The sequence below is a fragment of the Typopeltis vanoorti genome, chromosome 14 (assembly GCF_054136105.1).
Source record: "Typopeltis vanoorti isolate ZY-2024b chromosome 14, IOZ_Tvanoo_1.0, whole genome shotgun sequence".
Taxonomy (NCBI): Eukaryota; Metazoa; Arthropoda; class Arachnida; order Uropygi; family Thelyphonidae; genus Typopeltis; species Typopeltis vanoorti.
Window position 1 is genome coordinate 109446153 of NC_143562.1, and position 12684 is coordinate 109458836.

A 12684-nucleotide genomic window follows, 5' to 3' on the forward strand; every position below is an offset into this window, starting at 1 on the left:
ATGTTACTTTCTTAATGATAAGTAAAGTAATTATTCTAACACGTGTGTTGTATCTCCATAAATCTTCTCTATGAATGCTGACCACTGTGTAACCTTAAAAAAAAGAATTATTTAAGATCTGCAGCCATCTGTCTTGTAGAATATAAATTTGACATTCAGTACCATACACTAGAACAGTATGCCCTGCAGAACATGCCATATCAACTAAACAGTTTTTTTGGAAGAAAACTACACTGTTACATAGAAGTAAATTTTTATAGAACACTTATATAGAGTTGTGAATTTAAACATATTTTATGGGAAATACTATATAATTTTTATGCAAATTCCTGATTATTATTAATATCTGACCTCCATGGAGCCAGAGACATTCATTGTGGGAAGTACACACTATTGCACCAAGTGCTCATCCAACTGTGCCTTAAACTGATTCAGTGTGTCTACATTCACAGCACACTCAGGCAATGCATTCCACTCACCAACCACTCCCCATGCAAAGAGCCCACTCCTCTGTTCACACCCTCCTTATACAGTTTCCAGTGATGGCCTCTTGTTCTACCCCCCCTCCCATTCTATGAAAAATCTCTTCCATGTAAAACCTGACTACCTTATATGTCTAAATCATATCTCCCCCCCCCCCTTCCTCCTGTTCATGAGGCTTTGTAACTTATATTTTCTCAGTCTGTCCTCATGCTCCACATTCCAAAGACCACAGCCCACCTTTGTGAATCTTCTCTGGATCTTTGTCAACATGAAAACCAACCTGATGACCAAATCTACATATATATATATATATATATATATATATATTTATTTATTTTTCTAATTGGGAAATTTACTGACCTTCTGTTTTCCTAATGGTGCTTATAATTGCAATCAGTGGCGGCTTGTGGCTTGAAATCGTGGGGTGCTGCAACTTTCGAAATATACATACACACTGTAAGTACAGTATATACGTGTTTGGATCAAATATCAAAATTATGGTAAAAATTAAACATGAAAAAATATTGTTTATTATCGATAAAATTATACTGTTTGTTATAATTCAAAATTACTTAAAAGTCAATTAATTTACAATAATCATGCATGTCGGGTCTACTGTAGAATACTCGATGTTTAGTTTCTAGTTTTTCTTTGTTGATCATGGCATATGCTTCAGGGGTCAATTTTATTTCTTCTGTAGGCAATTTATTCTTAAAATTAGCTAATTTATCCTTGTTAAATAATTTAGCAGGTACTGAATGTTTAGTGTAAGAATACCCTGCATTTCTGAGGTCAATAACCCCAATAATGTTCTAAAATAAAAACTATAACAAATGTTTTGTCTTTAATGTCCAGATATTTAAAGAGATGGAGTAAACACAATAAGTACTATGAACACTCTACTACTGCATATAAACAACAGTGAAACTGCACGATGGACATGCCGCATTATGCTAATAGCTCGCATCTCACTATGACATGCATATGCTTGCATGCATAGTAATATGACACTGTGGTAAACACAGTGCTGCTAGCATCTTCCACCCTCCTAAATGCTACAAGATGGATTTTTATTATTTTTTATACAAAATAAGAGAATTGTATAGGATTGTTGATGATAAAATTAAATATTACAAGCAAATATAAATAAATTAATAAATATATTTATATATCGAGAAAAATTGGGGGTACTGCAGTTCCGCAGTGCCTATGCACGAGCTATCCCTGATTGCAATATAAAATTACAATAAAATGATTATTTTGTTGTAATTTTATGTTGTTTCTTTATTAATGTACTGAGGATACCAATGATATATAGCAAAAATTTTATAGTTAATGAATTTATTTTGTGCAAGTTTAAGTTTCCATCTTTAATTTTCCTACATAAATATGCTGTGGAGGTGCTGAAGGTGATGTGTGTGTGTGTGTGGGGGGTGTACTTATGTGACATTGCACAGAAGTTCAGTTGATAATCATTTCTATTACAAAAAAGTATTAATTTTTACACAATTTTTATATTATAGGCAGGCGAATTCGATTGGTTTTCATTTACATTTTTTATTCTTTCTATAAAAAAAAATTAGAGAATGCTTGTCATTTGAAAACAGATTAAGGTTTTGTTGAATTTCTTTTACTGACTCTCATTACTGTAAATATTACCACAAAAAGAAATAATGATAATTTCTTTAAGGCAAATTTGTATAGAAAAAGATGTTACTTCCTATGTTTGGAATGAAACTTCCATTGACCTCAGTTCAAAAGTTGGCTGGATACCTTACCATCAAAGAGCACTGTGGGAAAGTGGTACTTTAGCAATGAAAGCCCATGGCTACACACCAAAAATTCAGGCGTAAGTATTATTTATTAATTTAATCTAATAGAAAAGCTTAGGTGTTGAACATTATTCATAACTTATTTTATCAGTATTAACAACACCAAACAAACTAATTTATAAAAACAGTGTTTATTAACTGGTTTATATTTTCTGAATTTCAAACCAGCATCTTCAGAGCACAAAGAAATATAAGCCAGTTAATAAATATATCTTTTTTATAAATTAGTTTGTTTGGTGTTGTTAATACCATTGAAATAAGCTATGAATATTAATTAATTAATTTTTTTATACTGCTAAGCTTCCTATTTGAATTTTGTTGGTTTACCACGTTTTTGTAATACAGTGCATTTTGTGATATAAAAGATATTTTACTGAATATGCATGCTTATGAAATACAATAAAAACAGCATAAACTGTTCTGACTAATCAGGAAAGACTAAGAAATTGGCATGATTGTTTTCATATTTCAAATTGAAATTAATAGTGATTATCTTTGAATATATCTATTTAGGATAATGCTCATACCATATATTTTAAACTTCTGTGTATACAGTATGAAAGATCATATGCTTTTTAATTTTTTCATTGATGTTCACAACATGATCTAGAGTGTGTATAGTTCCATTATTGGTTAATGCAAAGCTATCACGTGCATGTTCCACCCTCATGTTCATTAACAATTCCTCAGAATCATGGTTGGTTGTTTTTGCCATTGCCATTTACGAGGATAAGACCCTCCCAAATCTTGACAATGGATAGGCAGTCAATCTGGTTTAAGTTTGGACAATGGTGTGAAAATGCTTCAGCACTTTATTTAAATAACTGCTCAAACCTAAACCAGCACCATTTGGACCAGAGGAAATTGTGAAACAGTGTCCACTCCTTTCTGAGCAAGGTCAGAATTTTCAGGTTCATTGTTGTTGATATAAAACAGTGCTCTCATAGTGGTTTTTTGACTGACCAACCTATTTGCCCAAAGTACAAGTGCAAGCACTCACACTGATCCTGATAAACACCACATAGGGAGAGAGTGGCTATTTATCTTTTGTAAATGGCAACCAGAAAGATAAGAACAATACTAATAATAATGTCCCATGTAGTAGTAAGTTTAAGGCTATTTAGTGTGAAGTGGAGGCCGTCTGGATGTAACATTATAGTAGAGTGTTGCTATAGATCTGGCACGTCATTCGCTGGGTATAATGAAATGCATCATTCGATTACCTTGAGGGATACTAAATAAGTAATCATTATGTGTGACTTATTCTCCAAACATTGACTGAGTAGCAGAGAAAACTCAAGAATTGAACTCTTGCAAGACAACTTTCTCAAGTAGAATGTGAAAGAAGCATCTTGATGCCAAAGAGTGTTAATTTGATCATAGTGTCAGAAGGAGTGTCACTTAAGGATGTGACTTTTGTCACCAATAGGTGAGGGTGAACCTTGGAAATAGCTAAATATATGAATGTTCTAATCCAGACAGGTTACATGCTGAACTACAAAGTTGGAAGAAGACTATGTTCAGTCTCATGGTATCATTTTCTGAATGAGAAGGCTATCAGCACTGCACAGGAATCTTTGAAAAGCTGCTTTAATAATGTGGTATTTGAATATGTCTCTAAAGTTTAAAGAACAAATAGGACAAGAATGAAATGGATGTGCAACCTTATTAACCCTTTAACTGCTGACTTTATATTCTACTGACATTGTCCCATGTGCTGAATTAATTTTGCAAAAAATTTATAAATAAAATCAATTAAAATTCTTACTGAAGTATGAAGTCCGGACAGCATCATACATTCTTGATATACGCTTGTTCACTCACAAAAACGGGTTTATTACAGTAATAAACCTCTCGTCCAAAAGGCTCAACGATGATGCCATCAGCGCCCTTTACCTCGGCCGTAATTTTGCCGTCGCCCCGAAAGAAGTGCCAGTGCTCGATGTAATGGTTAACGTTGAACAGGGGATCAGTCGCTTACCGTCGGAGGTAGCCAACAACATCAGACTCGACGTAGCCAACATCATCATTCACTCTTCGCCTCCAAAAAGTAACTTATCTTATTCCCAACGCATCTCTCCAGAAACTACGCAAAGAAAAAAGTATCGTCATCACCAGAGCGGATAAAGGTAATGCCACAGTTGTCCTTAATACCAGCGAATACAATCGTAAAATGAACATTATCCTCCGCGATCGCGCTACCTACATCCCGCTAGAACACGACCCACAAAAACGCAAGTTAAGAAATTAAAAATCTTACTTAAAAAAGTAACCTCCTGGCCTCCCGACGTCACGAAAAAACTTAAACCTTTCCGCTCCCGTCCCCCCCGAATATATGGTTTACCAAAAATCCACAAACCTAATTCCCCACTCAGGCCTATAGTAGATGCCACCAGTGCACCTTGTTACAGACTGTCTAAACAGCTGGCCAACTCTCTGTCCCCCCTCACTGGAAATTCAGCTTCCTATATAAAAAACTCGACCCACTTTAAAGCCCTCACAGAAAATTTAACCTTGAATAATACAGACATATTAGTAAGCTTTGATATCTCCTCCTTGTTTACCAATATTCCCTTAACTGACACTTTATCTCTCTTAGAAAACGTTTTTCCCTCTGACATCTTAGATCTCTTTTCCTTCGCCATCAACTCTGGGTATTTCTCTTGGAATAACAAAATCTACAAGCAGATAGAGGGAACCGCCATGGGCTTCCCCCTCTCACCCCCCCCTTGCCAATTTCTATATGGAAGATTTCGAAAAACGAGCCATAGACTCAGCCCCACTCAAACCTTCTATGTGGCTAAGATATGTAGATGATGTGTTCTCTATTTGGCCTCATGGCCCAGACACATTAGACTCCTTCCTCGGTCATCTCAATAGCCTACATCCAAGAATCCAGTTTACTATGGAAAAGGAAAAGAACAATTGTTTACCCTTCCTAGACACCTTAGTCACGCGCCTGCCTAATGATACACTTGCCTTCACTGTATACAAAAAACCCACACAGGCAGATACATTCACAAACTCTCCCACCACCACCCCTCACAATATGGCATCATTAAAATCCTTACCAAGAGAGCCCACAATCTTTGTTCCAGTGGAACTGCCCTCACTACTGAGCTTAACCACATACACAGAACTTTCCTCTCCAATGGCTACAGTGAACACAGCATCAAAAAAATAATCAATTCCTCCCCCAGTCCCCGTCCCTCTCATCAACAAGAATTTAAAAATGCCATCACCATACCCTACATCCGTGGCACTTCGGAAAAAATAGCCAAGATACTAAAAAAGTATAACCTACACACAGCATATAAGCCCTACCACAAACTGGCTACCCTTATCCGTTCTACGAAAGATAAGCTCCCTCCTCTCTCTCTGCCTGGAGTTTACAAAGTACCCTGTTCCTGTAAGCTTGCGTACTTTGGACAGACAGGCAGATCAGCATCCATCTGCCTGGAGGAACACAAGTCATACATCGTTAAACACAACTATGGCCATTCAGGCTTGGCTGACCATGTTTTGGACACCACCCACAGAGTATCATGGAAGAAAACCACCATGCTCCACCACAGCAAATTCAAGAAAGAGAGACTTTTCTTAGAAACCAACCAAATCTTAACAAATACGGTTGCATTAAGCTTCCGAAGATTTGGGAAACAGTCATCACCAGAGGTCCCACCTTACATTCCAGGCCACCTACTACTGCCCTTAGAGGGCGCCCCACCTAGATAGGACTTTATTGTCACCCACGTGGTTGGGCTTAGTATTGTAAGTTTTTGTGTGCATGTTACATTAATTGTCTTTGTAATCCCCGTAGATGTCCTAGTGACTAGGACAAAATATAGGAAGTATTAAATTCTATTTTAATTCTTTTTGAGTGTTGTAAAAAATCCATTAAACCTCCAACATAATATCAGTTGACTAGTAAGGCCATTAAGGCCTAACTGCACCTCATGGTTCAAGTTATCAGTGGAAACAGCCTGTCATTCAGCAGCAGTGAAGAATCAACAAGATGTACATACCTTTCTACTCCATTGGATTTAAAATATCTGTGGATGTTTTTTATACTGAGGGCAATGAACTTATCAAGTAGAAAAGAAGCTTCATCGCACCGCAAGTAAATGTATTCAGCCTGCCATTAATGAAAACTTTCCTTCGATATTTGTCATACCGGGCTGTCTAACGTCATTTCATGCAGTTGCAATTTGAGAGAATACAGTGTATGCATGACTAATAGGAATCGAACAGCTGATGAACATGTGAGAGAAGATATATTTTATGTGGAGAGGGAGAGACAAAAAGAATGGGAACAAATGAAAGAATATAAAGGAGAGTAAATAATTCCTTTTAATAAATAAGAAAAAATATAAAGAATGAATGGCTATGTTTTGTTGATTCATTATTTGTTCAAGTTCCTATTCAGAGGTTCATATATCTTCACTGTTCGATTTTTTGGAATTAGATAAAAAGCTATTTGTTGTTTGTGGAGCTGACAGTTGTCAAGTAAACACATTGGAACATTTCATATATGTTGTTTTCTTCTTCAGTGCTGGATAGCTGAATTTTATGAAGTACTGTTGAGATTTTTGGTACTTATAAGTAGTAATTGATTATGGTAGAGAAGTAAGGCATATGTTGGATAAACAGGTATGAGTTGATTGATTTTCTTGGATTATTGTGAGCAAAAAAAAATTTGTTGCTGCTCTTTCCCTTAACGAACTTAAGGATTGTTGAGAAACTTGTGTTCTGATGCTTCAGAGCAATATTTGCCTTTTTTTTAGTCTGATTAAGATGTTAGCTTCTGCCTTTGCAGATATCTTGTATTTAATGCTAGAAGACCCAGTGCTTTTAAGTTATGAATGTGTGTGTAAATGCACTACCTATTAGCACTATAATAAAATTTAAAAAAAAAATGTTGTTGTTAATATTAAGAGAGACCTCCAGGGATTCATCAAGGAAGGCCACATACTACACACACCAGCTATCATACTTTTTCGTGAATTCATTCACACTTCTTGCCCTCACCCACTTCTTAATGGCCTTCATTCTCGGCTTCCAAGGATGTCCTCTGGTCCTTTTCCCACCCTTTATAAAATGAAAAATTCCATCAACTGAAATCCTGTGTGGCCCTTTCAGAAGTTTGTAAGTCTAAATCGTATCACCCCCCCCCCTCTTTCTTCTGTTTTGCTAGTGTCTGCAGTTGACCAATTCTCAATCTGTCTTCAATCCTGATATAATTTTTAACACTCTCCTTTGCACTCTCTCCACTGTATCAGAATCAACAGAAACCAGGAGATCAGACAATTGTCTAAGTTCATCTTATCAAGGCCTTGTAAAGAGGCAAAATGCTTATCTTTCCATGTTAAAGCTTGTTTCAGCATTGCAGTTATATTTTGAGTTGTATTTGCAATCTTTGCTACATGGCTGCTGAACTTCAACTTGCAATCTACTAACACTCCAAGAAACCTAGTCTGATTAGTTTCTTCTAATATAATCCCACCAATAGAATATTACATTGGATATCTAATCGTATCAAAGTGCATGACTTTACATTTACTGACATCCATTTTCCCAAGCCCACAATTCCAGCCAATTCAAATCATTCTTGCAACTCCTGCATATCTACAGCATTCCTGATTACCCTACTTATCTCTTTATTATCAGCAAATAGCTGTATGTCCTATCAAATCTTTCCCAATATCATTAATATACAGATTGAATAACAGTGGACCAAGGACTGATCATTGTGGTACACCACTAGTTACCTTAAATGTTGCAGACTCACATCTCCCGTATACCACTGTTTGATATATCAGTCAGCCATCTTGTTATTCACACTAATATTTTATAATCCAAACCCATACTCTCCAATTTGTGTGTCAGTTTTCCATGCTATATTCTGTCAAAAGCCTTAGCAAAATCCAAAAATATCATGATGTATCCATTCCTCTTGTCTAGACAGTGACTTCCCTTATTATTATTATTATTATTATTATTATTCAGGCCTCCCTGGAGTCAAGAGACTCATTGTGGGAAGTCCTTACCAGGAAACACAAAGTTTATCATACCACTCATTGACATTTCTTGCTCTCATCACTCTATTAAGCAATGCATTCCACAGTTCAACCACCCTCCATGCAAAGAAACCACCCCTCACCCTCTTGCTCACAGCTTCCTTTTAACTTCCAGGGATGGCCCCTTGTCATTGCTCCTTCCCACTACTGTTCCACCAAGTGAAGGAACTCCCCAGTGTCAACCCTATGACTGCCTCTCAACAGTTTAAAAGTCTCAATCATTAGTCAACCCATTTCTGAATACAAGCCCTAACCAATTTTTCCAAAATATTCACCACCACTCCTGAGATATTGGTCAATATTGGTCGATAGTTAGATACATTTGGTCTTTGCACCACCCTTGGTCAATGGGATTACCATACATTCTTTCCATTCCTGCAGAATCTTCCCTGTTTTGAGACTCAAATTATATAGCCTAGTCAAAGGAATATCTAGTTCAGCTGAACACTCTTTTAGCACCTGTGCTGTATATATATATATATAAAAATCCCAGCCTACCCACAGTTTACAATCATGTGAGTGCGAGTGAAAAAATAATGAGAGGGCCCAAATGAATACTTATCACTTTGCTATTAATAAAAAGAGGAAGTTGTGTTACAGTTTTGGCATTTGTAATTCTTACTATTTAAATAAAATCTCCAAGGGTTTATTTGGAGTTTCTGGGCATGGAGAATCCATCAAATGCATATCCTATTTTTGCAGAGTTTGGTTATGAAATTTCTAGGTTGCTGAGAAGAACAGGACCCTCGTTGTGTTAAATTTAAGATATGATTAACATAAGTTGTTTATCAGATTTAGTGACATAGCTGTTTCCTTTTAAGTAAAATCTGCAAGAATTTCTTTTGGATTATGTGAGATGTTACAAATCATTTATGCTTACTGCTTTATAAGAGGAAACTAATGAAATTTGGCAGTTCTTGCTTATGTTGTTTACGTATCTGCAAGAGTTGAGAACTGCAAGGAATAGAGAGATTTAACTACATCCTTGCAATGCTTTGTTATAATAAAAGTAGGATATAGACCTAATTTATAGTGCTTTTATATTCAGTGGCTATCAGATATACAAGAACTCCAGATACTGTGTTACATATTAGTGTTTATTTAGTTATTTTTCTTATAAGATTCCTAAACATGAGTCCTCAACATTGAACTATTTGAAGAGGTGATGCCAATTAAAATTATAAAGTGTTGAGTTCTACAATTGATTTTTGCCATAGCAGACTCCTAGGAAGCCGACTGGAGTTTGCTGTAGTGATCTTTCTTTAGCATAGCATTGTGTATATGGGGTGAGACTTTGTATGGCAAACTACTATTCACAGGAATGAATTCCATTTGTAGAGTAGCTCACATGGAAATATCTATAGATAAGGCAGGAAACAGATTGTCTGTTAGAAAACACGTGGAGTGTGTTCTTGAGAGTTTGTCACCAGTTAACTGAACTGCTTCCTTTTGGGCAGCATACAAAATTTTTAGGTAGTTTTTGGTTCACCACAAATGTAAGAACAAGTAGATTTGGGATTTATACAGTTTTCACAGTGCATGCTTGAGAATAAATATGTGTTTACATGACTCTCAATCTGTCAAATTATGTAGCGTAGCAGCTGCAGCTGGTGGGGAGGGGAGGGAAAACTTTCCCTACTTCATTCCTTCTGCTACTACTGTTTTTTAGAATAGTGTCTGTTCATATGTATTTCACTGAGTGCATAATCTGCAGACCTCCAGATCTGATGTTAAGAAGTTTCTTCTCTCTCCTCAGCTTTCTTTCCATTCTACTTTAGATACCATAGGCTATGCAACCTGTTGTGTATGGAATTACCATTTAAAAAAAAAATTGTTGAATTTATTGGTAGTTTGATTTTGTCATTTGACCACAAATTTATAGATTATGGATGTGTACATTTCCTACATGTTTAGTAGAGTTTGATCATATTTTTGAATGCTTTAGCTCAAAACATAATTTAAATTAATACTTATGTAGGATTTGCAGAAAGCTGGATGCTGAGCTCAGTTCCTTATTAGAAGACATATCTCATTTCACAACTGAAAAAGAAAGACAAGAAAGTGAAAGTGATTTAATTCATGTGACATCTCATTTGGAATATGTAGATATTGCTAGTGATGCTTATTCGATACATAATCATTTAAAACATATTGTGGAAGAAAAAATTAAAGGGTAAGTATGTATTATTATCCTTTAAATTGTTTTAAATTATTAAACACATTCTTCCTTCTTAGAATATTTATAATAAACAGTGTTATTAATTATGCTCTCTATATTAAGGTTTTTGTTGTTAACTTAAGATTATATTTGTTATTTCTACTATTTTGTCCTATTAATGTTGTCTCCATCCAGGATGTTGGCACTATGGATTTCCATATATTGAGTTATCTTGGGACTATTCTTTTGTTCGCTACATAGTTCTGGACCAGCCAGTTCTTTGTTTTAAAATCATGTGTCATTCTCTTCCTTTTTTCACTCAATTCTTCCTTCTAATAAAACTTTTTTGAAGATTTTCATTCCTCACAGTATGATCTATATAATGTATATAAATGTATAATAAAGAATATCTGTATGTTCTTTATTATGTCCATTTTATAATATCATCTCCAAAACTTTATTTCTCTACTTTTGGACCCATGAAATCTTTAGTGCTCTTCTTGTCCACATCTTGAAAGTCTCAATCCTTCTAACATTTAATAGTTATTAATTCTGTTTTTTTTTTTGTTTGCTTGATATTTGTATTAGCTTACTTCTCTTGATGTTAGTTGATTTTGCAATTTCTGATCTTCCCCTAATCTCTCTCTCTCTTGCATTTTACATCCTCTGTAATTAAATATCCTAAATAAGTGTAACAGTTAACTTGTTTTTGGTTTTCTATTTTGATTTTCAGCTTCAAGGTATGTTTTTCTCTGCATACTATCATACCTTCAGGTTGTTGTTTTTTTTTTTTTGAATTAATATAAAGCCATATTTATTACTTTGTATATTTATTTGCACTATTAATTTTAGCAAATCTTTCTCTCTCAGAGAAAGAGAGAGAGAGAAAGTCTTACAAAATTAATATGGTATCATCTGCATAATGATTACTGCTATTTCTTCCTCCCATTTTTATTTCCTCCAATTCTCCTATATTTTTAAAAATTTCTTCACTATATAGGTTGAACAGAAGAGTAGAAAACACAACCCTGTCTAATGCCTTTTTTATATGTGGAAAGTTTCTGACAGTTCATTGTTGATTTTTATGTTTGTAGTTTGGTTTGTGTGTATATGTCTTGTTATTATTCAATGTTCTCTTATGCATTAATGTTTCTATTGGTTTATTTGGGCGAATACTATAATATGAATGGTTCGTTATAATCTAAAACAAATATCTTTTTTCATTTCCAAGTTTCTTTCTATTATCATTCTGATACTGAAGACTCTCTATTCTTCTATTTTTCATAAATCCCCTTTGGATGTCCTTTATTTCATATGCCATTTTTCATGTTATTCTTACAGTATATTTTTTAATAGTAATTTTGTTATATGACTCATTAGGCTTATTAGCCTGTAATCTGTATAGTCAATGTTCTCTTATGCATTAATGTTTCTATTAGTTTATTTGGGCGAATACTATAAAATGAATGGTTCGTTATAATCTAAAACAAATACCTTTCTTCATTTCCAAGTTTCTTTCTATTATCATTCTGATACTGAAGACTCTCTATTCTTCTATTTTTCATAAATCCCCTTTGGATGTCCTTTATTTCATATGCCATTTTTCATGTTATTCTTACAGTATATTTTTTAATAGTAATTTTGTTATATGACTCATTAGGCTTATTAGCCTGTAATCTGTATAGTCAACTGCCTCAGTCTATTTTGGGATATTTATAAAGATGGAATTTCTGAGTTTATTAGGAATGCATTCCTTTTGTATATGTGTTTAAGATAGTTCCTTAGTTCTGTTCCACTTTCTTCTAGGAAATTACTATATGAATGGCAGCTTGACATAATGCCTGTTCAGTGCTAAAAGGAATAGTTATTTTGGTTATTATCAGATTGGAATGATCCTCAAGATTATTTTTCTCCCCTTATCTCTGAAAAGATACGAAATGTATTCTGAAAACTTTTCCTTAATTTCTTCGGTTTCAAACAACATTTTGCCATACTTATTCTTGATTGAAAAGTTCTGTGAATAACTCCTTTTTTTGTGTTTGTCATTTATGTTTTAGTATACCCTTGAGTTCCTTATTTTACTTCTTGAAGATTTTCATTCCTCACAGTATGATCTATGTAATGTATGTAAATG

At 34.6% G+C, this 12684-nt stretch overlaps 1 protein-coding gene across 6 annotated transcripts in view; it reads left to right on the forward strand.

The window, feature by feature from the left end:
• The window catches only part of Cog1 (conserved oligomeric Golgi complex subunit 1), a 580539-nt gene that overhangs the window by 306427 nt on the left and 261428 nt on the right, over positions 1-12684 (forward strand). For all 6 annotated transcript variants that reach the window (XR_016549365.1, XM_090403917.1, XM_090403919.1 and 3 more), the window contains exons 18-19: positions 2174-2332; positions 10371-10565. Coding sequence is in view for 5 of the 6 variants with exons in the window: in XM_090403917.1 (XP_090260043.1) it covers positions 2174-2332; positions 10371-10565 (354 nt within the window). In the remaining variant the exon portion in view is untranslated. The remainder of the gene's footprint in view (positions 1-2173; positions 2333-10370; positions 10566-12684) is intronic.